This window comes from Serinus canaria, chromosome 1 (assembly GCF_022539315.1).
Source record: "Serinus canaria isolate serCan28SL12 chromosome 1, serCan2020, whole genome shotgun sequence".
In the NCBI taxonomy this organism is placed as follows: Eukaryota; Metazoa; Chordata; class Aves; order Passeriformes; family Fringillidae; genus Serinus; species Serinus canaria.
In genome coordinates, this window is record NC_066313.1 from 43,136,620 (window position 1) to 43,162,089 (window position 25,470).

The following is a 25,470-nucleotide window of genomic DNA, read 5'->3' on the forward strand; positions in this document are numbered from 1 at the left end:
ACTTTTCCAATAGTTATTTTTACCTGACACTCAGATGGTTTGGAACTATGGCTACACCAATGTTATCAAAGTATGATGGCATGAATCTCAGAAAAAAATTATTACACAGGTAGTGTTTTAATAGGTTATCATCTTTCATCTGATCATTTGTAACAGGATAATCAATATCCATTTCCTTTCACTGACCTCGCACTTGAAAGAAGTTTTCCTTACCATTATATTAAAAAAAGAGACAAGTCCTAGTTGCACCAATCCTAACCTGGTTTGTTACATAACATTTCCAGTGTCTTGTGCAAAGCTAGCCTTCCCTTCATATTCTTAACATTTTACACTACCTACCTTCTGCATTAAGATGCATGGTTTCCAGAGGTCCAATAAATGCGTATCGCATTCCCAATCCATCAGACATCACAAGGTCTAGATCAGTAGGAGATATTACTCCTTCCTAAGTAGCAAAAGTACAACAGGAAGGAAGAATGGTGAATGTTTGCTTTTAATGCAAAATTTCCCATTTTTTTGTATATAATTTAAAAATTAGGAAGTAATAAAAACTAAGGGTAGAAATAGCAGTTAAGGCTGCAAAGAAAAAAACCCAGCTGTGTGCCAGAAATATCCATCTACTATGCAAGCCTTCCTATGGTTCATCATAAGCATTCATTCATATCTTTAGGACTGTACTTCTTAGTCCCAGAATCTGAGAAGAAAGCAAGCATGACACTCTAAATAGCACATGGCCTAAAGAGTTTATATCAAATCCAAGTACTATACCAACCCTTCTAAATTTTGGCTAAATGTTACACCTCTCTTCATATTCTCTTAGTTCTGGATTTTTGGGCAGAGTCCCAATTGGTAGAATGGTGGTGTACCAGAGGGTACTGCTCCTGAGGCCACCAAAAAAGGCTGGGTCTAAACATGCAGGCATTGCAGTTGCCACTCCCTTCCACAAAATTCGACCAACATTCAACCTACTCAGCCTCAACCTGCCCAGGGTTCTCAAGTTCACGGACAGCCTCACATCTCAAGAGCTGTCAGGATACGGAGCAAGCAAAATGAAGCACTTCTCATGTTGAAAGTTCCACCCATGTGCAGCACTTACAAGAAAGCCAAGGCCTCCATCAGGTTGGGGCAAGCACAGAAAAGCTTGTAAAAAGTGATTTACAGTTCTTTACCTGAACAGATTTACTTGAGAAGAATACTATTTATTACATGAGGTTGTTTTCCACCTACTAGAAAGATATGAATTAATGAAGACTTGTTCTAACCACTTTCATCAGGTTTTGAAAACTTGTTCTTTTTATTCCCAGAGACATGAAAACATTTCCTTCTGAGTAGAAAGGCGGAAGAGACGCTGAACTGCTTCTAATTTATCTTTTCCCCCTACTCTGAGGTGCTCAGCCTAACTCAATGCCTCTTCCTTAACAAGCCCCTTTAAGCTTCAGAATACTCATACTTATTTATTCATCTGCTTGGATAAAACCACATCATTTTCTGTTAAGTTTCTCTCTTGCAAGGCCCTGTCTGAATGCCCCTTTGTATCATGCAGTCATGGGCTAGAGTTACAGGCACACAGGACAGCTCTTCTGATCTGTAGTAGACATTGACATCTAAGCTAGCCATCTAGACTTTCTTTATAATCACCAGGGGAAAAAGGAAATCAGCATCCTAAAGCAGGCATCTAGAGTAGGTAAGATGAGTTGTGTCCTAAAAGGGCCTAATTCTCCTCACACATTGAAAGATGAGTAAGAAGCTTAGATATCACTGTCTACATTTTCAAGATCCCATCTTAAATGAGTTGAATCTCACCCACAGTTCCTGTGTCCATGATTTACATAATCTACTGCTACTTTAAAAGAAACTTAAAAGCCACAAATCAACATAACTTCTACAGCTGGCCACAGACATCAAGTTTCATCAGTTTCAAGGCTTAAACTGAGACTTCTGTAAGACAACCTCAAGACTCAACCTGTTAGTAGGCTTTATTCCTACCAACCAAGCTGGTCTAAATCCTTGTTGCAGAACTCTACTTTGAAAAGGAAACACAGACATAATTATTAAGATCTATGGACCATAAATGGAACACACAGTTCTCCTAACAATTAGCCATAAAATGGCAGGGATAAGAAAGCCTTATTTTCTACAAATTAAAGGTAAAGCATAGACATGGTAAGGTAACTCATCTAGAGGCATATAGAAAGGCCTGCATAAAGACAAGACTAAACAAAAACCTCAGAGATAATTCAGATTACAGACCAGCATCAGGATAACTAACACAGGCACCAAACATTCTGTGAAAGCTTTTTCCCCTGACATGGCAACACAACTTCTCTGAACAACATCAGCAAAGTCAACAAAAGTGTTCTTCTGTTGGGAATGCTTCATCCAAACAATGAGTTGTGCTGCTAAAGCTGTGCTTGATGAGTGGTTCCCCCCTGCCCCCCCTGGCTGACATGGATTTGTGGACAAAAGACTAAACACAAATTCCAGACAAGCATTTGAACCACAGTGGCAGTTAAAAACTGTAAACAACGTTAAAAGAGTTAACAGGCTCTTGAAGCACTTCAGAGTCATTGCAAATTAATTTCCAAATTAATAACTTACTTTCTTTGGATACCACAGTCCTCATATATTTGAAGAACAGGTGCCCTCAGAATCATGAGTGTTTTGCTCTTGGCCTTTTGACTATAGCTGCAATTTGATGTTTGCAGCTGCTAAAAGGCAAAAATTGTTGCTACCAGAAGGAAACCATGACAGATCCCTTCAGTTGAGGGATACAGTGTTTTATCTATACAATTGAGTTCAGCTTCTACTTGTCAAAAAGACCCTTCTAAAGAAAAGGTTTTTTACTTCTCTTCATAAATTAGAACACATAAATGATAAACAAGTTAGACCTTCCTATCCTAGGCAATAACCCTACTCCCATTTATGGTAAGGAGATCATCAGTTGGTGGTATGATTCACCAGGCTGCAAGGTCAGCAAGGTGTCTTCCACAAGGATTGATGTTTATGCTAAGAACTGAACGAGTTCCTATCCAGTTTCACTAAGTGTAGGTGTGAATTAATCTTCCCAAGGGGATTTTTCATCCTGGATTACCCTTCTGGTAAGCCTCTGCCTCCAGTACTTGTCAGAGGGAAGAGAAAGTATGGTAGGTGTTTACTAAAAGCTCTTAGAGCTACAGAATTAAGATTTAAAATAAATTCCTAAATCCTCAGTAATCCCAATGGCCAGTCAAATTTCAAAATCCAGACTATCTCAGAATCCTCCACACTTCTTATGACAACATTCATATACTGCAATCTCATTTTCCTAGAGATTACAACCTCCAGTGATACCACAGGATTATCCTAATGAACCTTTGGTACTTTATTAGGGCTTCTCCCTATGTAGGGACCCTTTTCACTTTTCCAGAAACCTGTGGTGGTTTTGCAGTCTACAGCATTAGGCTCTGACCCAACCTGCTTGGTTTTAATCAGCAGTCTTTCTTTTAATCTCTGAGTCACACCTACATCACAATTTCTGTCATGGACTTGGTTTGTAATCATACCAAATGCAATGACCAAAAAACATCACAATCTTACTTTTTGCTGATTCTACCAATTCATCATGTTCTCCTACTCACTCCAGTCTGTTAAAGAGTTATTTTAGTCTAAAATAACTCTTTATGTATGTAGTCTCCTGGACCACATACTTTCTGTTTCCAAATCTGCCATTTCATTCTCTTTCTTTTCCAAATTCAGTATTCTTTTTTTTTTTCTCTGATTGCCACTAAACATGCATTCTGTCTCAGCAGTACTTGTTACACCCTCCTCTTCACTGTCACTTCCATCAAGTCCCTTCCATCCACACCCTGATGCGATCTTTTTCCAGTCCTGTCATTTTGAGCAGATAACTTCTCCTATATCCCTCTACATCTTTCCATTTCGTAACGTTTAAGAAACTTGTTGTCCTACACACTTCACACCTCCTTGCTTTGCTGGCCTTTATCTTCCTTTTTCCATGGCACCCTCATTCACCTCACCCTGTAAGAAACACTTAGTATCAACACTATTTCTTTTCCTGTCCCTTTAAACTTCCTTTTTATGATATTTCCCCTTTTATGAGGCATTGTAACTAAATGTTTAATCCTATACCTTATCTTCAATCTTTTGGAAAAAGTGTCTGAATAACACTGTAGTGTAATTAATAGTAAGGAATTTGGACTTTAAAAGTCTTGCCAACATTTAAAGTCTGCTAAGCTAGTCACTTGAGAAAAGAGAGGTACATAAATTAATGATTGAAGCCAATGCACCTGATTGCCACAAGAACAAACCAAAATGGACACATAGCCAAACCATGACTTTATTTTCCAAAAGATGAACAAAAATTGAAGACCTTCCTGTTCTTTCATGTTTTACAATTACTATAACATAAAAGAAAATCCACTTTTAAGAAAAAAAAAACACATTAAGACAGTATTAAAATCTTATGCAGAGATAAGTAAAGTATGTACACAATTCATCCTGTAACAGTTTTAACATGTTCCTAAAACTGAAACACCTGAAACTCCTAAATTATATCAAGGTTAAAAACTGTCATGCTCCACCTGCTATCTCTGCTGCTGTATTTTATGACCTCCTTGCAAATTCCAGGTGATGCTTAGGAAAATATTTCAAAAAGGTAAGATTTCACTCAGTGATCCATAGTTAAATGACAATCATAGCTACTCAGAGTAAGGCTTGAGACTCCTGAAGTGTTTGGTTGTTATTTTCTTGATTATGTTAACAAAAATTTTACCTTCAGAACAAGATGAAGTCAAGCTATTTAATTAATACCCCTTGCAACATAATCCTAAACTACTCTAAAATGTACTGGTACTGGTAAAAGTACAAAAATAATGATGTATTCAGTGCACAGTGTGCTTCCCAGGCAAATAAACACAGTAAGTTTCTGCTCCAAGAGTAATGAACAAAATCAGACACACCAGTGACCACTGTCAATGGAGATGTGAGAAAGCAAATAAATGGTAACAGAGAATAACAGAGAAAGCAGTTTGAGGCTTTTTCCTGTTACTGGCTAAAGGTTATTCTAATAGTTCCAAACTGATAATATAAAAATTTAGGGTTGATAAGAGAGGAATAAGGATCTTCAACCTCAATATCTCATAGAACTTGCTTTATTCTCATCTTTATCAGCTTTGTAACATTTCTACTAGAGCCCTAACAATTGAATACATAAATAAGAAGCCTACAAGAATGCCAGTATCAGATAAGCTATGAGGTCCTACAAAAAGTTCTCAGACACATGACCTTAAAGAGACAGAAGGGAGTGCTCTCACTATCTGCTTTAACATGGAATAAATGTGGAGCATGAGGAGACAGAGATAACTGATACAAAAATTTCCTGCCACAAACACCTGCACTGCCCAAATGCTTGTGACTTGCAAGTCAAAGCAATCTTTGAAAAGACATCTTGTCACTAAAAGACTATTTCAGACCCAAAATATCTTTTTGTAGCACTCTTGCTTCAAAGAGAAGCACTTGCTCAAATTACCTCTTTTAGACCCATAAAAGAATCAATGGTCTTTGCTTCTAAGTTCTTGTAAAGTCAAACTTCTGCATTCTGTAATCTACATTCCTAATTATCCACATAAACAAAGTTCTCAGCATTCAATGGTACATCTCCAAACAAGTTTTCTTTCTCCTACTTTCCAACAAATCGGATCTCAACTTTCAAGCCTAATAATTTTTTACCACTTTATCACCACACTTCCCACATTCAGACCAGTCCTTCATTCAAAGCACTTGTTTTGTGCCCTGCTGTAAAATGCCAGCCTCCCTGTGTGTGCAGCTGGTTGGAACCCCAGCACCTTCAGCAAAGACAAACTGTATCCCAACACTCAGGTGTCTCATTGCTACTTTAATCTCTTTGCCCTGAGTTATGCTCCTCTCTGTGCTCCGGCATCCATGCTACATCCACCTTGAGCACCATGTGGAGTCTTGAGCCTGCACCGAGATTTCTGTGCTGGCAGAGCCTTACCTCAGATTTCTGGCTGTGTTAAAAGTGTGCCCTACTCTTGTACCCACGTGGCAGAAGTCAGTGAGCCCTACACAACATTCAGCAAGCACATTTTTTTCTACACAGCCACATCTTTACTGTCATGCTCTATATCAGAGCCTTTCTCTCATAACATGATTCCTTGCCCATGTCTCATCCATCCCAACACAGCACTGCTAAAGAAAAGAGAAAGACTGGCAGGTTGTCAGTTTCCCAGAAAGATATGGGAATGAAGACATATTCTGTAAGCTAATCAGCCTATTTATTATAACATTTTCAAGATAAATGTTGTAAGTACAGCTGTACTGCGTGTCTGTCCTACCACCAATGACTTTAACAAGACATTAGTAGTTTTACTGGAGAAACTTCTAGTAGTTTCTTTAATGAAATAAGCTCAACTGACTGAAAAAAACCCAAAAAATACCCCAACCAATCAACCAACCAACAAAAAACTCCAACAAAACAACAATCCCCCAGAGCTTCTCAGAGTAATGAAAACATTCATTCAAGATGTAACCAACATGAGTAAAACTTGATTTTCAGGAGTCTCTCAAAGACAGAATTGGGGAGATTGATGATTCCAACAGTAAGAACTGGAAAGTGACTTCACAATCAGAAGCAAGAATTATGTTTCCCCATTTGGAAGGTGGAATACACCAAAAGAACATGACTTGCAATAAAAATTACTAAGTTGGCAGCAGAACAGTAGAAACACCAAACTGGCCCAGGCCTGCAGTTCTCACCTATCTGCAGTGATTCTCCTCTCATCAAAGGCCCTTTTAGCCTGAAGTCACACAGCTGAAACTATACACCTTTGACAGCTGCTATTGTTCAGGCTTCTGGAATGGAAATACGGCCACCAAAGTTGTTACTGTTTAAATGTGTATTTGGCTGAAATGCAATAAAATTATACAGGAACAGAACAACTTGGAAACTTTGATTTACAACAAAAGCAACTTTCTAAATCTGTCAGCCCTTCAAGCACTATTTTATTACTATTCGCATAACCACCACTGCCACAAAAGCATCCATACAACAGGCTCATACTAAAGGTTTGTCTCAACTCAGTACTTCCTTTCCAACAGCAGCCCATGAAGTGTTCTTAAATGCCTTCCACAGCAAGACCAAACAGACAATGGTTCTTTCAGGGATATCTACTGTACTGCCTCAGCTCCCAGGAGTCAAGTCTTTGAGACTTTGAAGCTGGAGGTTGCTTCTGCACAGTCCAGTGTGTCTAAATGATCCCTGGATCCATTCAAATTTTTTCAAACCTGCCTAGGTTACTATGGCAGTGGCTTCCACCACTGAGTTTATCCTCTCAGAGATCTGAAAGAATCCTGTTAGATTTCTGAAGCTTTACATGAATGCCTGTGCTGACCATGGGTGACTGGTCCACAAGGGACAACAGGCTCAAACTAAAAACTCAGAAAGTTGCATCTGAATAGGAAAAATCTTTACTTTGAGGGTGACAGAGCACTCGAGCAGGCTGCCCAACGAAAATGAATGTTTTCTTCTGAAGTTATTCAAAACCCACCTAGACGTGATCCTGTGCACACTACTGTAATAGGGGAGTGGGACCAGATGATCTCCAGAGGACCCTTCCAACCCAAACTATTCTGTGATTGTATCTTACTGTCTTTTCTATTCTATGATTTCCAATCTGACTACAGCTTTCTGAAGGTGTTTTTCTTATCATAAACTTTGGACTTTGTATTAAAATTTTAACAACAGAAGCCATTTATAAAATTTAAATAAACATCTCCAGTAGCAGAACGGTTCTTTCCTCACAACACTGTTTTACTTATTATTATTTGGAAAAAGAGTTGCTTTGTTTACAGAAATATTACTTTAGTTTTAAGATCTTTTCGGGTATTTGTGTGCATGGTTGTTTTAAACAGCTTGAAAAATCAAAACACTCCACAACAAGAAAGTAAGTCCTATTAAAGCTCAGTTGAAATTCTTCTCAGGAGAATAGCAACAGACTCATAACTCAGCTCCTGCTGAAAGATGAGACTTCAGCACAGAGCAGCTAACTGTGGGAAAAGCTGAAGGCACACAAACAAATGATCCTCAGCTAGAAGTCTGAATGGGCAGGAGGAGGAGAAATCTGTCTTTACCTACAAGTATCAAGTAACAGTTAAACCTATGAGTGCAGTTCCTGAAAGGCCAAAGAGAAAACAATTTAAAATATTTTCATGACCACTGTACAGCAGGCCAACAACACTAGAAAAAACCAAACAAAATTATGAGAAGCCTACAAAAAGAAAATTGCTATTTTGATTCCTGTGCTTTTAAAATAATTCTTTTGATTGCCCTGAAAAATAACAGCATTCTGAAAAAAGAAAGTGGGATAAAGAATAATTTTTACCATTGCATATCACCTCATATTTGTCAGTCTTTGCTTTTTATAACTGACATCACTTCTTACTGGGCTTACTTTAGATATAAATATACATGTTATGTTCATAAGGGACAGCTGAACAAAGATGACAAATTTAAAAAGTGTTTAAATATAAAATCTCACTCATCACATCTACAGAACTGACAAAGTACTGAAACAAAAGATATACATACACCCACAAGTCTCCAAGCTTCACTGATCACTGCATACTGTAGTCGATTCAGAACAAACCCCTCAATTTCTCTGTTTAGTTTGACAGGAGACTGACCAATCTTCTTCATCAGGGCATAAGTTCTCTCTGTCGTAGAAGGATCTGTTTCTGGATGAGGAACAATTTCAACCAACGGCACAAAGTAAGGTGGATTTACCTCAAGAAGAAAGACAAAAGAAGAATATCAGCTACCAACAGAACAAGTTAATATAAAGCATTTTTATAAATGGCACTAGCTTGGATAATTTCCAGTGAACACAGCAAGCCTGATATTCAGACCTTGAAAGACTTCACTAATCCAATAAAAGCTGGTGCATTAACTCAAATTAAAAGAAAAAATTAAACTTTCACTAAATCATACTCTGTTTAACCCCAGCAAAATTCATGGAGTTACACCACAGATGACAGCACTCAAACAGTACTAGAAGACTTTATTCTGACTTGAGGAACTGTTTGCTCAATATTCAGGCTATTTGTTGTTGTGAGACATATGATCAGCACCTGTCTTTCCAAATTAAGCAAGGCATTTCCTTTTAGAACAGTCAAGAACTTTATAACAAAAATATTGCTAAACACCACCTGTAAGATGCAACACTTAACAGATAAGCAGCTACTGGCTCAAGCCTGTAAATATATGCTAAATACAGTAACAGATATCACATAAAACACACTTTGAAAATGTTGCAGAACAGGTTACCTTCAAACACTGTACTTAGAAAAAAAATTGCCTCTCCCTGACTCTTCCCAATGTAATTTCTCATCAAGTCAAGACCTTTGTGTTATGTATTTTTGAAGTAAAAAACAAAAAAATCCTAAAGAACATCCTAGAAACAGCTCAAAGTTCTTCAGGTCATAGTGTTACAGACAGTTAAGCTGCATGCATTCTCTTTCCAAAGTAGCAGTCCTTCAGCTGTATTCTTAAAGATGTTAAATTCAGCTCCTCATCTAGCTCCAGGCAATAGAAGGGGCTAACATATAATAAATTACTACCAGGAACAACACTGACATTTGAAGAATGGTAATTACCTACTGATTCTTTCATCATGCTCCCTTATAGTCAACTACTCTCAACCATACTCCTGTAAATGCAAGGACAGGATTTAGTCACAGGAATATGCAAGCAGCCTTTCCTCCCTGCGTGTTCTTTCTTTTCAGTATTTACATGGTTCCCTTTCCTGCAGGGTCTGACATGTGCTCTAACTGATGGAACACACTTCACTCCTTTTAGAGGGGCTTGTGTCCCAACATAGCCTCTCTCACATCAGTATTTTTGGCAGTGCTGTCAGCAATGCTGAGAACGGTGTGGTGGATGGACACCATCCAGTGGTGCCAGGCAATTGAGCAAGACCCAAAGCACTGCAAGCATCAAGACATTCTCTAAGGCTTAAGTATATCACAGGTTCCAGCCAGAAAGAGGACAAGTTAATTGTTGAGAGAGACTAAGGCTATTAAAAATTTCTTGGAAGATTACTGTTGACAGTGATCTTATTGAAGTATTCCATTTCACGAACTTGGCACAGGGAGCATACAGGTGTGTTCATGAGCACACTGAGGATATACAGGAAGACAATTTTTCAGGAGTGAGATAATAGATATTGGTAAAAACTCAAAGTAGTAGAACATAGATGAAGTAGGGAATGGGGGAAAGTTTCTAAAAATGAGAAGTTATATATTCAGGGAACAGAAGGTCACCTTAGTGTAACAAAGACACAGCTAAGAAAGGAGATGACAAAGAAAATGCTCAAAAGAATTAAATTACAGAAAAGCTGTCAACAAACATAAATATTAATTTTAATGGACCAGTAATGAGTTTGGAACAAAAATTAGAAGACACAAACAATTTCTAACAGGAGTAGTGGAGTTAAAAAAATAATCGGAGAGAGTTTAATGCCGTTTTAGAGTTATTTGATTGCAGGGTTTCCTGTACAACAGGGGACTTCACTCAGTCTCCTCTAGCCCCATATTTCTAGTTGAGTCATCTAGCAGGCCTATACAGTACATGAGAAGAGAACCACCCTGCAGCAGACCTCTATTGATCCACTGCTTGAAACTGCTTTCAGAGAATAGCTGTACCTGTTTTGTACTGTAATGTAACTATTGTGTGCTTTTCTATCATACAGCTGTGCTGTGAGATTGTTTTTTTTTTACTAGTTACTGAACCATGTTAAGCAAAGGGATGAGCTGCTTCTGCCCTTTGGGCACTTCCTTTCATTTTATCTCAACACCCTCACTCATGCCAGAGGCTGTACAACTTCAGCTTTTAATTCTTCTGGTATATCAAATTCCACCCTTGTTTTCACTGTCTTGCAGAGCTGCTTGATTCCTGCAGCCACCAAATCCTACTATTATGTTCAAGATCTTAGTAAAAACTAAAACAAAACAAAAAAACTCACCCAAAGCCAACAACTACTACAAAGCAAGCACGTTTCCTGATGCAGATGCAGAAAGGCCCCTGAAAGAGTACACTGGTTTACAGTTTCTTTGGTACACTCAGTACAGCTGAGTGAAGCTACAAAAACAGTCTCATTTGGACTGCAAAGCCATTTGGGAACAATCAGACATTTTAAGGTACTCCAGAGCATTCGTTTTGACAAAATACATATTCTTACAACAGAAATGTAGAAAATGTTTATGCAGAGACCACCTTTCCAGATCTGATAAAACCTGGTTTCTGGAGTGGCTCCTACGAAGACTGTAGCTCAGACTAAATAAAGTCAACTGGTACAGACCAGCTTGGGAAAACAGTAAGAAAGAGTACAGTAAAATCAAAGACAGACAGTCACACAGCCAGGAACTGGTTAAAAAAAAAAAGAAATTGTATAGTTACTTAATATAGAAGTGTTAAAGAGACATTATCTCTTCTCTTGCACTAGAGAAAACTGTAACCCTGGAAATAAGAGATAAGAAACTATTGAATTTTAGACTGGAGAAAGGCTAGATTTAGGCACAGATACATATTTTGAAATTTGACCGTTTTTATAATTAAAAGGGATTGAAAACTTGTTATACAGAAAAAAAAACAAACCAAGCCTTTTGTTCCCCTTTCTATGCAGGCACCACAAGGCACAGTGGTGGTAGAGGGGTATCAGAAAGGCACTAACCAAATGCTTTGGCACTACAGCAGGAAGCCACAGGTAGCTGTAGAGACACTACAGCGAAGCAGTGCTGTATTTTTGTACTCTTGTGCATGCCCAGGGAATTGACAATTACTTTACACTCTGAGGGATGCCCTGGAGAGACATCCTGTAGTTGCCAAACTGCAAAGACCAGAACAGCACCTCTCTTCAGGACAACAGTCCTCTTTAACTGATCAGCTGACCGCCCAACTAACACTGGGTTAACAAATTCCTTAGCTTCTTGAATAGTGGAAAACAGAAGCAGTAAGAATCCCAGTGATGATCAATATAAAATGCTCTTCCATGCTGAGGAGAGATGTGATAAACTGCTGTCTGGCAGTTCCAAACAGACCTCTACAGAAGCCCACAAGTGCCCTTGACCATTCTGAGGTTCTACTGCAACCTCTAGTGATTCCATTTTTGCATCACTGCCCTGTTGGTCATGAAGCATGCAAATTCAGCTCCAAGTCCAGTTTGTTCCATTTCATCATTCCTTAATCCCTCTTTCAGAAATTAAGGAATATTGCTTCTGCATCACAAGTCTGAAGAAACTGCAGTCTAGATTTCCCATCTTTTATCAATATAGCCTGACCAGCACATGAAGCTCAGTCTTTGGATTCTTACTGTTACCCCACGGAAGCTAAGAAAGGATACTAGAAAAGACTAAAAATGACACAAGAATAAAGTAGCAATGTTATGAACTTGTACCCAAAACATAGGATTCCTACAGTTTGAAAGCCAGTAGTTTAAGAAACACACAACAATATGAGCACAACGACTCACAGAACATATCTTGATCCAACAGCGTGCAACATGCTACATCCTCTCAATTTTGTAGATTAGTGCTGCTGCTCGCAGAATAATCAAACTACAGCTTTTTTGAAAAATTGGCCCTGCACACTAACAATGACACACAAGAGCCCCAAACAGCCTTCTGAGTCTTTCAGACTGCAGGAAAGAGTCTGGGATGCAGTTTAAACAAAAAGGAAACATGCCATCGTACTTACAGGATGTGACACGATGCACTGCTTAACATGTTTAAGGCCAGTAAACAATTTGCTGGGTAAGAGACAAGAGGTCGAGCTGCTCAAGATAACACTGTCACCCACAATAAGATCCAACTGACCAAAAATCTTCTTTTTTAGTTCCAGATTCTCTGGAGTACATTCCTGAAATAAAACCAAAAAACAGTATTAGAAGTCATGTAGTTCAATAGTACCTATCTATACATCTCAGACTTCACTGATCCCATTCTAGATTGACACCTAGGAATTCAGCACAAACCATTTTTTAATCAGCCTAGATATACCAGTGAGCCAGTAACACAAAAATATCTTCCCACAGTTAAACTCTTGGGCTTTCCATTTCTTTATGTACAGCAGAAGATGGACCACCACACCCTGCAGGAGATTTAATGCAAAATAAAATATTCTGCTTTGTCTAAAATACAGACTTTAACTCACACAGGGAGATCACACAATACAGAGGAATAAGACCTGGTTTCCACTTTTTTAAGAGTATCGCACATGATAGAAGTCAGTATTCTCTCTAAGACAAGATGGAAATGAACAGGTGTATCTCAAAAGAAGACAAACTTACAAATTCCAGAACCATGGCAGGAGATTCAAAGGTACATCTCTGCAACCTGTGCTTACACAACTCCTAGAGTTGAAATTAATGAAGATACTTATGCATTTTAAGTATGAGGGTCACTGAGAAAGACTTCTGAAGACCATCTGAAGTAAAATGAATGCTATCAAAGCTACTGACCACATTCAGCTCTACATCACTGTGTGAAATTTTACACGTGTGAGCCAAGAGCCACAACCTACAATCACTAGATTTCCAAAGTTATCTCCAGGAGATGCCCAAGGGAGAGCATGCAAAGATCCACTAGTCTGGGAGGAGAAGGACATGGGATAATAACTACAGTGGATCCCCACAAGCAGCAGTCTTCAGCCTATGAGAAGAAAATGGAGGAAGAAGGCCAGCCTGTTTTCAAGGGGTTTTGGAAGAGTTTTAAAAAATCCAAACAGGATCCCAAAGTTGCAAAACCTCAGCCTTCCCTTTAAAACACACAGAAAATACCTGCTCTTTTCCATCTCTAACCATCTCCCACCTGCCAGTACTTCATTCTGTCCTTTCTGTTATGTTGATCTACATACAGCAAGATTAGGGGAAAAGGCTACGCATTTGATGTAATCCAAAATTTACATTTAACATCTGCTGCTTCAGACAGACTCTGTGGCAAGAATACCCAGGGCCAGAGTTTTTAAACCAAAAAATGGGTTAAAAGTAATCTGAAGTCTTAAAAAATAAGTTGCATGGAACAGTACTAAAGGTTCCATGATGCAAAAGAGATAAACAGGGTCATTTAAGAACTCCAGATAGAGCCCAAAGTATTAGCCTTATCAAAACAAAATGATACTCTGCTCATAGTTCCAGAATCACTGCTTGTTGGTTAAGTTTAAATAGTCTCTTTTAGTGGAGCCAACGATGATGAGAACTCTTCAGATACTGTTCAAGCTAATAAAAGAGCTGCTTTGAATAGGTTTGTGAACTTGAAACTCTAAGCCTGCTCTCACATCAGATGATAATCAAAAAGGCAAACTCAAATCTGCTGGAAACTCAAACCTGCCATTACGTAAGGTTTCTGAATGGCCCATTTGCTTGGAGTATTTTGTATAGTGTCACAATTGTATTCAGGTTGTTGGACCACTGCAATAAAGCTTCTGTTCTCAAGCATGCAATTATTTTCTCAGAGACACCAATTCCCTGAAGAACAGGGGGAAAATTAAGCTCTAAACAATCCATTAAACAGGAACCTCACTTGTGGTCAGTTATGGAGAGGTCTGAAGCTATTCTGTTCACCATGAGAAAGGGAATATCAAACAGAGAGCAGGTAAGATATGGGTTTAAAGCTACCACAGTTTCTCTCAAAGAATCAGTGCAAAAAGGTTAGCATGCACTACTACGCATTTTAAGTGACACTGTATATTTCTGTGCCCTTTTCTTAGGGAAGATCATAGTTCTCACTTGCAGAGAACAATAAACCTTTATTCCAAGGCCTGGTCACCTAAACAAGGTTGCTACAAATCTGGCTTCTAATTTAGAATTTATTAGACATTGCTTAAGAGCCTGATCAGAACATGACAGCTGTTAATTTTTAAAACTCATCTCCTGAAAGTGTTGTATTGAATTAAAGGCTTAGATGTAATAGGAATTACACTATTCAAATACATGTTCAGAGAACACATAGCAGCTACTTGAACCAGTAAAGAACTACACAAAGATAAACACATGCTAGACTCCCTCCCTAGCTAACTGATACACCACATGGTGATTGAGGTCTAGTTGTCCCTAAATAAGAAACTGCACTCACATGACACACCCCCTGTACATGGAAAGCCAGTGAGTTTTATCTGTTTAAATCCAGTGTCTCTGTGTTTTTGTATAGGCCTTTCTCACCATGCCACCCACCATCTGTGCTTCCACATTCATCCACACTCATCTAAATGTACCACTTCACTTTCCTATATTTACATGCTGGCATCTCCCCAGGTTCTTCCCATCCATTCTCAAATAAGCCAAGGTAGCAATTCCTCTGTAACTCCTAGAAAAACACTTCCCAAAACACTATCTTGTGAAATGACTTTTCTTTAAACTATCAATGAGAATTGCTTCCAAGCAATGTATTACCACTGGGAGAAAAGAAAATATGGCCTGAAGCAAAGCCCAGCAACACAGTGGTCTAAAATAAGTAGACATCCTACACAAGCAGTATAAGATGAAAGCCAGGTATTTAAACTAGGAAACAGAAGGTCAAATATTAGCTGCCACTCAGCAACAAGCAAGGCACTTTCTGTAAGATCATCTGGAGATGCTGTGACAGGGAGCAGCATCAAGCCTTCTCAATAACGAGTCTGACAGTAGCCACCAGCATTAGGAATCACTGCATAAAGAAGTCTGAAAGCTAAGCTGCGCAACAGTGAATTCCTGCCTCCTGACTAGATGCTGTCTGGTGCAAATTCAAAACATAAACAAGAAAGTCTTTATTCCCTGGCAATCTTAATATGAAGGTTTATGATAATATATACATCCTTGCAAGTGAAGATAGATCTGCCTTGAGCTCTCCTAGACTCACCTTCATTGCAGGAGTCTATCCCATACCATGGGACTCTTCCAAGTAGATTTTGGCCCAATAGGCCACAATTGTCCCTCCTGAAGTCTAGGGCTGTAATCCCAGTTTTTGTCTTGTTTCTCCTCTCAAGGATCCTCAGCTTCACCATCTCATGGTCACTGTAGTCAAGACTTCCCCATGACCCTCACATCTCCAACCAGTTCTTCATTGTTTGTGAGGTCCAGCACAACATGTCCTTCCTTCTACTCCTCAACCACCTCTGTTAAAGTTACCATGAATGCATTCCACAATCCTTCTGAATTCTTTGTGCTCTCCTGTGTTGTCCCTCCAGCAGATACTGATGTGGCTGAAGCCCCACCATGAAGACATGGGCCTGTGAGGCTTCTGAAGAAGGCCTTTACTTCCTGATCAAGTGGTCCATAGCAGACATCTACCACAAAGTCTCCCATATTGGTGGTCCTGCTAACATTGACCCAAAAGATCTCAACTGGCTCCTCAATCAACCCAAAGGAGAGCAAGAAACACCCTGTTCCCCTCCCACAGCTATCTCCCTCCTACAGCTATTCACCTTTGTCTTGTACCACCTAACCCCCAAGAGCTGCATTTCACTGCCACACCACAGCTGCTATAGCAAGAACACCCTGTGCCCTTGCCAGCTGAGGTAGAAAATTCTTTTCTAGAGCTCTGCAACTTCCCCTTTCCCAGTAAATTCAGTAAGGTTTTAAGCAGCAGGTAAATTGTTTAGAAGCCGTAAGCACTTTGCAACAAGAATACTCCTCATCTTCTGCAGTTAAGTGAGGATCTCCAAACATGCCACAAGCCCCTGCCCTGTTTACACACATAGAAAACTTACACCATTTTAGGAAGCCTCAGCTTGTCAGTGCTGTGATTTTGCTGACATTTTTAAGGCACTCCTGTAGAACAGTTCCCAGAGTCAAGTGACAGCAATCCTCTCCTCTCAGAATGAGACCATAGCAGCAGCTTTCAAAGCACCAAACTATCCCACAAGCTGGACCCAGACTGTCAGCATTCTTGCAACAGGAACCAAATAATGTCCAGCTTTTTCTGGGAATATAAAGGACTTCACAGGATTAGGAGACAAAGAGTTCTGCATGTCAGAAAAGGAGCTTTTCTGAAAGTTTGGTGCCTAATACATTTCTACAAATACTTCCATTACCTTCTGTAGTTATAATCCACTAGAAAAAAAATTCACAGAAAAGACAGGCATGATTGTTTTACTTTCAATCTTCAATTTTATTTCTAAAATAAAGCCTGATTAATATAAACCTACAAAAAGCTTTGGCCTGTGGTTTTTCTATACACATAACCTGAATGCTGTTTAAGACAGACATTAAAAACACCTGAAAGCAGATCTGCAAATTTAATTAAATAGAGATTTCAAATTACTATCTATAGCAACTGTATAGTCAAATACAATTATTCCCTATGATTTTACCATACCTAAATAATATAATAAAGGATTCTTGTAAAAGCCTCTTTGAAAATAGTACATATGCTAAAATAAGCTCTCTTCAAATTAAACCCTGCCATTTGACAACCAGTTCTGTTTCCTCCAGTATCACTGGCAAAGTCGAGGTTACTGAAGTTACCAAAGCAAAATTCCATCTATTTGTTCCATCTTGCATATAGACTGCTGTGTTTCAGCCATCCTTTTATTGAATCCACATCAAATTATATTTAAAACAAAAGAGTGTTTAAAACATTCACTACTATCATTAGTATTTCAGTCCTAATTATTATTATTTCTATTTAGGCTTTCGTGTTGATATGCTGGTTTGTTCTGTTCCTGCAGGGTTTAGGTGTGTATCTCCATTCTGGAAGAGTGAAGATGCACCTTCTTTTAAGGAAACTTGAGTACTTTTTTTATTGTATTCCATGTCAGACACTAAAGTGCACTCCAGTCAGTAAACAATAGTCACACACACGAACCTGGGGAACTATACCACCTGCAATTAAAAAATGTCACATTTTGACTGCAGGGGCTGGGAGTTCCGCTAGCGAAACAAGCAGAGACAGAAAATTGTATTTTTAATATCAGAACAAATTATTTAATAGAAGTATCAATTTTGCTTCTGATATTACTGTTAGCCAATAGAACTTAGCTCAAATATATATATGTATATATTTAAGACATTGAGTAAGTTTGGTAATTTCAAAAAATTCAAAATCATTAAATATTTCAAATGCAAATACTTGATTTCAAGTATTTTGGACTTTTCCATCACACTCCCCTCAAAAAATAGTTTTAGATGCATATTTTGAGGCACTTTAGAGATGGATAGTATGTGCATCTAACAGTATACCAAGACATTATTAAGACAAGGTGACTAACAAAGATTCATTACTTCAAAGATGGTAATGGGAAAACATATTTACTTCAGTCTCCCTTTGTAAACTGTGGCTACCCTCCTTGAGGATAAAGGCAGGGCCAGCAGGTGGGTAGGAGGCACACACACTTTTGCATGGCTTTGGGATGAGACACACACACAGCTGTTGTCAAAGGAGGCCCAAGGCTGTTGGATACCTTTCAGTGCAGTGTCAGGATTTTGATCAGTTAAAATGAGGTAGAAGGAGGGAAAAAACCCCAAAAAACAAATCGCCACAAAAAACCCCTGAAACACTTGGATGTGAGGCAGGAACCCAACCCAGTGGGAACACACAGGGGAACAGGAACTCATCAGCTCCTGTGCCCCTTTCCCACAGCAGATACTCATTCCACTAAGTGGGTACACAACTTCCTCCAAGACGGTTTCAAGCTCATGAACAAAAACCAAATCATTAACAAAAATATCATTTGCAACAAAAGTCTCTTTAGGTGTAAACCATCTCTAGTTAGTCCAAACCAAGCTACAGAAGCTTGGCAACCAAGACTTTTATTTTGAACCGTAACTATTTTACTAACTACGGCTATTCTGCAATCCAAGAGTACAAAGGCATCAAAATGGCAGCAACCCCTTTAACTGAAGAGCAGACTGGCTGTTTGTTAGGCATTGGAGGGCCACATTATCACCATGTGACACAATTATAAAAAATATGAGTAAAGTACAGGCATGTGAGTTTCACATCCCAGAGCTTCAGTTATAGACTTCTGATGGGTTATGTATGCACTGGAGCAAACATGCTGAACATGGGAGGAGAAGGAATCACACCACAAGAGAATTTTAAGAACAGGTTAACACACTTTTGACAGACAGTTGTCTAGGTATGACTGATCCTGCCTGCCTTTGGTCTCATCACGAGATAAAGAAACTTATTGTAAAAGCAGTCCTAAAAGATCAGGTAAAGGTACCAGCACTTTCAGGCTAACCTAATTTAAAAAACTAATTAAGGGCTATAAATCACTTTAGATCTGGAGTGATAACTTCTTATTTGTCTTGAACTTGTGAGCTCATATGAGTACGAAATCTGATGCTTCATGAATCACTACCTCTTGAGTGACATAAAAGACTGTTGACTGCAAGATACTGTGCAAGTAAACACTGAGGTGAAATCCAGCACTTGGATGGAAACATTTTGTACTTTCCTACATTTCATAAACATAGTCTGTTAAAGAATCTGACCAATAAAAATATCAAGTTACTGACATTTGATACTGTTCAGAATAAATTACTGAATTGCAAGTGTCCTTTTAACCTTTAGCAGAAAAAAACAGGATTTGTGGAGGTACTAGTTTTCCGAACTACATTTTCTAAAATCAGACAAATTTAGGAGGGTTTGAGGCATTTCTTTGAGAGGCTTTTTGGCTGTTTTTCTGTTTAAAGCAAATACAGCAAATGAAGACAAGTTTGCTTCTTCTCCTGTTAGTATCATGCCATGAAAAGATCAATCATTTTCCACGATGTTCACATGTCCAACAAAACTTTCAAAAGACAGATGAGTCGATCAGGCTGCGACAGTTGAAGATCCTTTTTGTTCCTTCAGGAAAGGGCAATAAGATCTCAAACTAGTTGACTGACATCCTCCTCCCTACATCTTCTCTCAAAATACTAGATTTTCTGTTTTTCTCAACCCTGATCTCATCCACCAAAAATAGGGGAAATGATTAGGAAAGGCAAGGGAAACATAACACCACCCCAGAAAAGGGACCAGGGAGCAATGGAAGGGAACCTGAAGAGCAAGATTAGTTGTCAGGCAGGATGACAGTTTTGGCAACGACAACCTCCTGAAACAAGGATTGAAACCATATTCAAGACTGTAATGGTAGATGACATCAGCTGCTATATGCACAGAATAGATGGGAAATAAATGTTAGAAAACTTGGAAGGGCCTAAGTCCATTCAGGAGCGGCACCACTACAGTGACACTGACAAGATGTTTGTTTACCTCAACATCATCTTTCAGTTCAACTCAGACACTGACTTCATAAAATGTTTTACAGCAAGTCTTTAAGATCTGATCATTTTCAACATTTAAAATTAGAAATCATTTTCTCAAAACTTATACAAAGACAGCAAGTCAAGTCCCATGCCTAAAACATGTTCCCTCAGAAGCCAAAGCACAACCTCTGGTGCCTCAGGCCATTCTTTCAGCTCTGTAGGGTAAAACCCGGCCTAAGGTTATATTTGCCCAGCTGAGAGCAAACAGACCCATGTTTGTCTGTCCAGGGCTCCGTTCAGAAGATGCCATCTTACTGCAAAGCTTGCACACTCTGCCTGCCAGCAGTTTTGTTTTCACAGAGGTCTCTGACTAACAGAGCCTCCAAAACAGTGTGTTCTTTCACCTATGAGCTCAGGGCAGCTGAAGATATCTTCACCCACTGTCTGCAGACATTCCCTCATCCACACAAGTAAAAGGGTTCTTGAAAGAAGTCAGCAAAGCCAAACAAAAGTTACAAGCAGAAACTGGTAACAGACAGTCAAAAAGTAACTTCTGTGACCAGAGAAACAAGACACCTGTCGTCAAAGCTCTGAAGCCAATGCTGATTTTGCACCCTGAAGTCATCACCAGACTTTCTGAAAGCTGTTAACACTTTTTTTTTAAATATGTCTAACTGGAAAAGATGAAAGAGCCAGTTCTGGAAGATCTGAAAGATACAAGGTTGAAAATCTGTTCGTGTGGTTATCACCAGCTCAACAGCCTGTGCAGGTGTAATGGGGAGGAAGAAGAGAGGGGGCAGAACACCCTCTCTTTTTAAAGAGGTGGGCAGGGAATGAAGATACTGTTCTAAGGCTTTTAGGCAGAGTTCTTTTCAAAGTAAAAAGGATAACTACTTCAAGAACACAAGATGTAAGTTAAAATCTTAACTTCACCCCCTTGCCCAGTCTGTTCTGTTCAATGCCACAGCACAACAGACAGGTTCAGAGATCACCTCTCAGCGACCTTTTGTGTCCATCTTCAACCAGCCAAGCCAGTCCTCACAAGTCACCAAAATACACAGCAGCTCAGATGTCAAGAGTAACATCTTAGCAATGGTTAGCCATCTAATCTTCCTCTGACAGCTAGCAAACTTCATTGTTCAGTTAGTAAATTGTTCAACTTAAAACCTTTGGTTTTGTTTTACTAGTGTTGTGGTAAGAGATAATACAAGTGCTGCGCTTCTTTCAGTTTATCTTATTTATGACCTAGACACATATTGACTAAAATCTGGTCTTAATAATTAAAGAACTAAGATGTTCAGTACCCAACAGTCACAGACAGAAAACAAAAGTGATCATATTTTTATGCAGGAAAGCTAAGAGCACAAAAATAAGCACATTTAACTCACCCATGAGAGTCGTATGCCAGCAATATTATAGTACAAACATATCCATTAATTTATCTCCATGGAGTTTTCAGCTAATGGAAAAGTTATTTCAGAATTAAAACTTTTAAGTGATATAAAAACTTGCAGCGTACATTCACCTACATGCTATAGGCTATGCACTTATTCCAAGTAGCATAGGAAAGTTCTGAGAAGTGAACTTGTGTGAATACTCAGGTTGAGAGCAAAACACAGACTGATTTCTTTCTGAAGTTGATGTAAAGCACACTAAGCAAGACAAGTTACTTCATGAAAATGCTCAGGAGAGAGAATATATAACCTTTTGAAATGTTCAAGACATCACTGTTATAAATTTTCTTCTCAGTCCTTCTAATTATCTCTTGCATCTTTTTCCCGTTTGTATCTTCACTGATTTAACCCAGGAAGTTCCATTTTTTACTATTTTATCCCTTCTGTTTTAAGTTATGTCCTATGAAAACTACATAGAAGGCAACTGTCTGAAGAATTTACTCATGGAGGGCAAACATCAAGAAGTTTTTTAAAGCTTTAAGTGGACTTATTCTACAAAGGCCAGATTTGAAAAGAAGTTAAGATTTAACCAACTGAAATCCAGGGTAAAGAAATGGAGTTCTCATGAAAATTTTGAAATAAGCTAATCAGTAGGTTATATCATGAAAATTGATTCCTCCATATTCGACTAAGATTAATGCAACCAATATTTATTTTTTAAGTAACTGAAAGTCAGAACACTTGAGCTCATAAGTTACAATTAGTACATTTTTTCCTTCCACATTCAAAGCTGCACTAAGCAGCATTTCTTAAATTTAACATGGGTCAGTCACAAAGTAGTCTGCTCACTGCTGAAATAAGGTTGTGAGCCTAGATTGTTTCTTTCTGTTCCACCACCCTCCTTCAAGAGTAAATTAAAGTCTATTTGAAATAAGTTTCCCACTTCCATTATGCATTTGTTAAGACTTGGAATAAAACTAAACTATATGCTATAGTTTGGAGGGCTGATACAAATAGTACCAACCATGTTTCACACATATGACTTGTTATCCATGGGCACACTGCAGCTATTTTGTTTATTTTTATTTATATACTAAATAACTACATGTTTAGAGACATCAAGAGGGCTAAGGGAACATAAAATAGTGCCAGAAAGCTGCAGTTACCCCAGGGAGACTGTTGCTGTTTGGAGACTACCAACACAACATCGCTGTCTTCAGCTACCTGAAAGGAACACACAGGTTCTCTGAGGTGCAGGCTGGTAGGACAGCAGGCAAGAGACTGAAGTTGCAAGCAGAGACTTCCAATTAGATATTAGGGAAAAGTTGCAATGACAGTAATCAAACATTGTAACATGTTACCCAGAGAGACCAGAAGTGCTTACCCAAAACTCAACTGCACAAATTCTGTGCAAGTTCATGCAAGTTGGTCCTGCAACGGGTTGGGCCAAATGAGTTCCACAGGTTCCTTCTAACAGAAAATTACTTTGATTTTGCAACATTTTCCCAATGCCAATTTGGAAATGAACTGATAGTGGCAGGATCTTGATTTAATCTGACATTTCATGCAAGACCTTGTTCAAAAATCTCAAGATTTTGTCAAAGACCCTGTCTCATGAGACCAAAAGCATACCAAAACTCCACATCCCTGCCAGAGCAACAAGACCCAAGAACTCCATCACAGCTAGGTTCAGCTTCAAAAGAAGATAGTAAAATAGAAGTCAGAATGCTAAAGAGATACAAAGTTGGCACTAAGAAGGATCAGATTCTTACAGATAGGATACAGGGGAAAGTAAGGACACTATACAGATATACCAGGTAGTAAGAATTGCTTAAAACAGCAAAAGAAAACAAGAACTATGAGAATACTGGAAACAAGAAGACAGCTTTCACAAGCAGAAGCTAGGAAGAACAGTCAGTTCTTACTGGAATAGGCTGGCCAGTAGCGTTTCACAGATAGCTGTGCCCTTTGCTACATCCATTCATAAATGACCTGAAAGTTAGCTCACGAAATTTAAGTTGGCCATCATTATTACAACCACAAACATTTGCAAAGGGACTTTAAAAGTCTGAGTGATTAGACAATAAATTTGCAAATTAAATTCAGTAGAAGTAGGCAATACATGCATGAAGACAATACTACGAAATAACAAGTTCCGAGCTCATCAGTGATGAAAGAGTAAGATATGCTTAAGAGTAAGGGGTGAATACATAGTTTCATGCTATGAAGAAAAGGAGTGAACACAAAACAGTGAACCACTGTAAAAAGCTAGAGTACATTCACACTTTTACTTCTGCATGAGGCTTCGCCCTGACTCCCATTCTGTCCTCCTTACGTCACCAAATTGGGAGGAATAAAAGGTCTGGAAGTCTGTGCTCTTTTCAGTTCAATTTGTTATTAGGGTTGTGTTGCAGCTGATCAGACTGGGGATTTAAAGCCTGAAACAGTGTAAGAGGTAAATGAGAGTGCAGCACAAATACATGTAGAGACTGCTAAGGGTACAACACTGGAATAATACTGGGGAGCCATAGGGTAGAAGATGCCAATCCTAACAAAAACGCATTCATACTTTATCCCAGAAATGATCCCAGATTAGCCTATTCTCTGCACTATGTCCAATCCAGTGAGCATATTAATAATTAAGCAGCCACAAACTATCAGTCCTAGCAGTTCAGCTTGTTCCCCATTCCAATTTTACTTAGCAGGACAGATTTCAAACCTATGTATCAACCCTGGTTTTAATACTCTAGCATTCTGGGATAGCTGTGTTTGGCTACAGCACTCCCTCACAGTCAGAACAGCCCTCCCTTATATCATACTCCCCGCCTTCACTACATACCTGGAGAGGAAAAAACACATTTTAGACCCAGTTCTAGAATGTGTGGCATTCTCTAGGTGATAATCTGTCCTCCAAAAACCTCCTGCCAACCTTCACCTTACATTCATCTTTCTAACAGGTACAATCATTATTATACATGGAGGTCAGCAATTCCCTTTCAGCTTAGCTGTCAGCCTCTCCCCCCATAACTCAGAATAAACTTGCAAGGACTCTAGCGTAAGAAATTCTGCAAAGAGGCATAATCTCCCATGTCAGGATACTAGGTTAGAAAGAACTTTAACAAGCATGACTATATGCTTATGGGGTCATGAAGCTGAAATCTCCAGTGCCCACCTACTGCGTAGCACAGCTTTTAATCATCTTTCTGAGCCGTTTGCTATGAGCTGGCAAATCTTTGCTTACCTGAATGAAAGTAGCACCCTCTACTGCTGCCTTCAGGTCTGTAGAAACACTAATGAGAGCCAACTGCTGCTCCGCACTCAAAGCTCCTTTCAGGACTCCCGACTTCTCCATCTCTTTCATTTGTTTGCTGACAGAAACAACACAGACACATTTAAACACATTATCATTGTTCAGCTACCATCAATTTTTTTAAAAACCTTCTTAACAAACCATGTACTACACTATTTGTCATGCCACTGCACACATCTCTGTTCAAAAATATAAAGGCTCATTTCAGTAATTTCTCCTTCCTCCCCATCTTATCAAAGGTTTTTCTTCTCTTCAAGCACAGACCGCTCCAAGCTCTACACCTAGATGTCAGATGGTCACCACTTCAAATTTATTTTAACTGGTGCACAATCAGCAAGAGTTTTTTTTGGCTCATATTTAATGGGAAGCAAGGTCCCTTTATTAAACTTCATTTAGTTTTACAAACAGCTCTTTTGCTAAAAGCCTCACTGTGGGAACACCTCTTTACTAGTATAGAAATAAATAAAAATATTCAATGCAGGCAAGAGTCCTTCATAAAAACCATGCCACTACATTTGGAGGTTTTTTT

General features: G+C 38.8%; 1 protein-coding gene and 1 long non-coding RNA gene across 5 annotated transcripts in view; one reads left to right on the plus strand and one right to left on the minus strand.

Annotated features, from left to right (window-relative positions):
- The window catches only part of LOC127059219 (uncharacterized), a 78,910-nt gene that overhangs the window by 44,081 nt on the left and 9,359 nt on the right, over nucleotides 1-25,470 (plus strand). The window contains exon 5 of one of the 4 annotated variants that reach the window (XR_007776832.1): nucleotides 16,232-17,188. The exons of 1 other annotated variant lie outside the window; for it this stretch is intronic. This is a non-coding gene — a long non-coding RNA (uncharacterized LOC127059219). Of the gene's footprint in view, nucleotides 1-6,574; nucleotides 7,792-16,231; nucleotides 17,189-25,470 lie in introns of those variants that run through there. 2 more of the 4 variants (XR_007776834.1, XR_007776833.1) reach the window with 2 other exon arrangements.
- CRYL1 (crystallin lambda 1) overlaps nucleotides 1-25,470 on the minus strand; it is a 50,377-nt gene that overhangs the window by 15,413 nt on the left and 9,494 nt on the right. The window contains exons 3-6 of the mRNA XM_009102817.3: nucleotides 24,873-24,999; nucleotides 12,767-12,928; nucleotides 8,606-8,800; nucleotides 340-445 (exon numbers count right to left, since the gene is read on the minus strand). Coding sequence (XP_009101065.2) covers nucleotides 340-445; nucleotides 8,606-8,800; nucleotides 12,767-12,928; nucleotides 24,873-24,999 — 590 coding nt within the window. The remainder of the gene's footprint in view (nucleotides 1-339; nucleotides 446-8,605; nucleotides 8,801-12,766; nucleotides 12,929-24,872; nucleotides 25,000-25,470) is intronic.